The sequence below is a fragment of the Austrofundulus limnaeus genome, unplaced genomic scaffold (genome assembly GCF_001266775.1).
Source record: "Austrofundulus limnaeus strain Quisiro unplaced genomic scaffold, Austrofundulus_limnaeus-1.0 Scaffold422, whole genome shotgun sequence".
In the NCBI taxonomy this organism is placed as follows: Eukaryota; Metazoa; Chordata; class Actinopteri; order Cyprinodontiformes; family Rivulidae; genus Austrofundulus; species Austrofundulus limnaeus.
In genome coordinates this window covers 488,442-489,795 of record NW_013952824.1, presented here as the reverse complement: position 1 = coordinate 489,795, position 1,354 = coordinate 488,442, and the positions used below count along the sequence as shown (strand labels likewise).

Here is a 1,354-nt window from a genome sequence, read left to right as displayed (position 1 = left end):
CTCCATCTGTGTACTATATTTTTAAAAATGATAAAAACTAAACAGCCTACAGTATTTTTACAGTCTTCATTTAACAGTTAAAATATGTTTATCAAATAAAGACTAATGTTACAACTAATCGGGGATCCCTTTAAGAGGACAGGAAATTTAGCCCAGGTTAGTGGAGCTGTAAACCCAGGCCTCATCTCTGAAGTGTTGGACAGGAACACGAGGCTCAGCAGGAGAGCAGAGTAACACCAGAGAGCGAGCAGGTGAGTCCTACGTTTTGCCTCCGATCCCAAACAGCTCCCTTTAGGCTCGTGAGACAAAAATCAGACATCACTCTGTGTGCTGATTATGAATGGAGCTCTGCTTTAAACATGACGTGAATTTGTTAAAAAATATGCTGTGTGCMCATGACTCTGTGAAAGAGGATTTATTTAGAACCTGAAGAACTGGGAGGAATCCTCCAACACGCTTTATTAAAAAACATGAAACATGACTGTTAAACACAGTTACATCCTGTCAGGATTTCACAACATATTAAAGTCAGAAGCAGAATCTGGCTGCTTCAGTCCTGAGTTACAGTTGGAAAGAAACAACGTGAGCTGGAGGTTTTTACCTAAACTATAAAATARAAGTTTGTATGATTCAAGCGATGGTCAGAACAGCTCTCTCTCGTTTCCTCCTCTTCTTCTTCTTCTCCTGCAGTCGGCCCGTGGCGTCGGCRAAGAACGTCACGTCCTCTTTGCTCTCAATCTCCCGCTGGAGGAACTTCAGGGCGGCGCTGTTGAAGCCCATCACATCCTGAAACCAAGAAAACAGACAGAAAACCCTCAGAGAAACACGGCCTGGACACATCAGTCTGCTGTCCTTTCCAGACGKTACTCACTCGGATCTGGCAGACTCTGGAGAGCGTGTTGGTCCGCAGCTCATCGATGACCGACAGCAGCATCTGGTTACTGGTGATCTGACCAAAGTGGATCCTGAAAACAGACGATTAAATCAGATAATTGCTGCTTAAATCTTTTTTTTTTTTGGTTTGGGTAAAGATGTACAACAGATGATGGAAATGATGCAAACAGATTTAGTAAAAATAAAAACCTGGTTTAAAACTTAATAAATTGTCATTAACTTTGGATAAAACTAATTATAACTGTTGATGTCAGAGTTGATGGTTTTGAGATCTGTAGAGTCAGTGAAGTTTTTGGGTGTCATTATTGATGAAAAGCTAACATGGAAATCCCACATAAATCATTTAAAAACAAAAATAGCCAAATAGCCAGTATTATACAAAGTAAGGGACTTATTTAATGATAAAGCACTGTTTATATTATATAATAAAAAATTGTTCCACACTTGATTTACTGTGTTG

The 1,354-nt window shown here is 39.7% G+C and overlaps 1 protein-coding gene across 1 annotated transcript in view; it reads right to left on the bottom strand.

Moving 5' to 3' along the window:
- Positions 1-400: 400 nt before the first annotated feature.
- wdr3 (WD repeat domain 3) overlaps positions 401-1,354 on the bottom strand; it is a gene marked incomplete in the record, with an annotated part of 27,692 nt that continues 26,738 nt past the window's right edge. Inside the window, 1 exon segment of the mRNA XM_014024441.1 lies at positions 401-786. Coding sequence (XP_013879895.1) covers positions 631-786 — 156 coding nt within the window.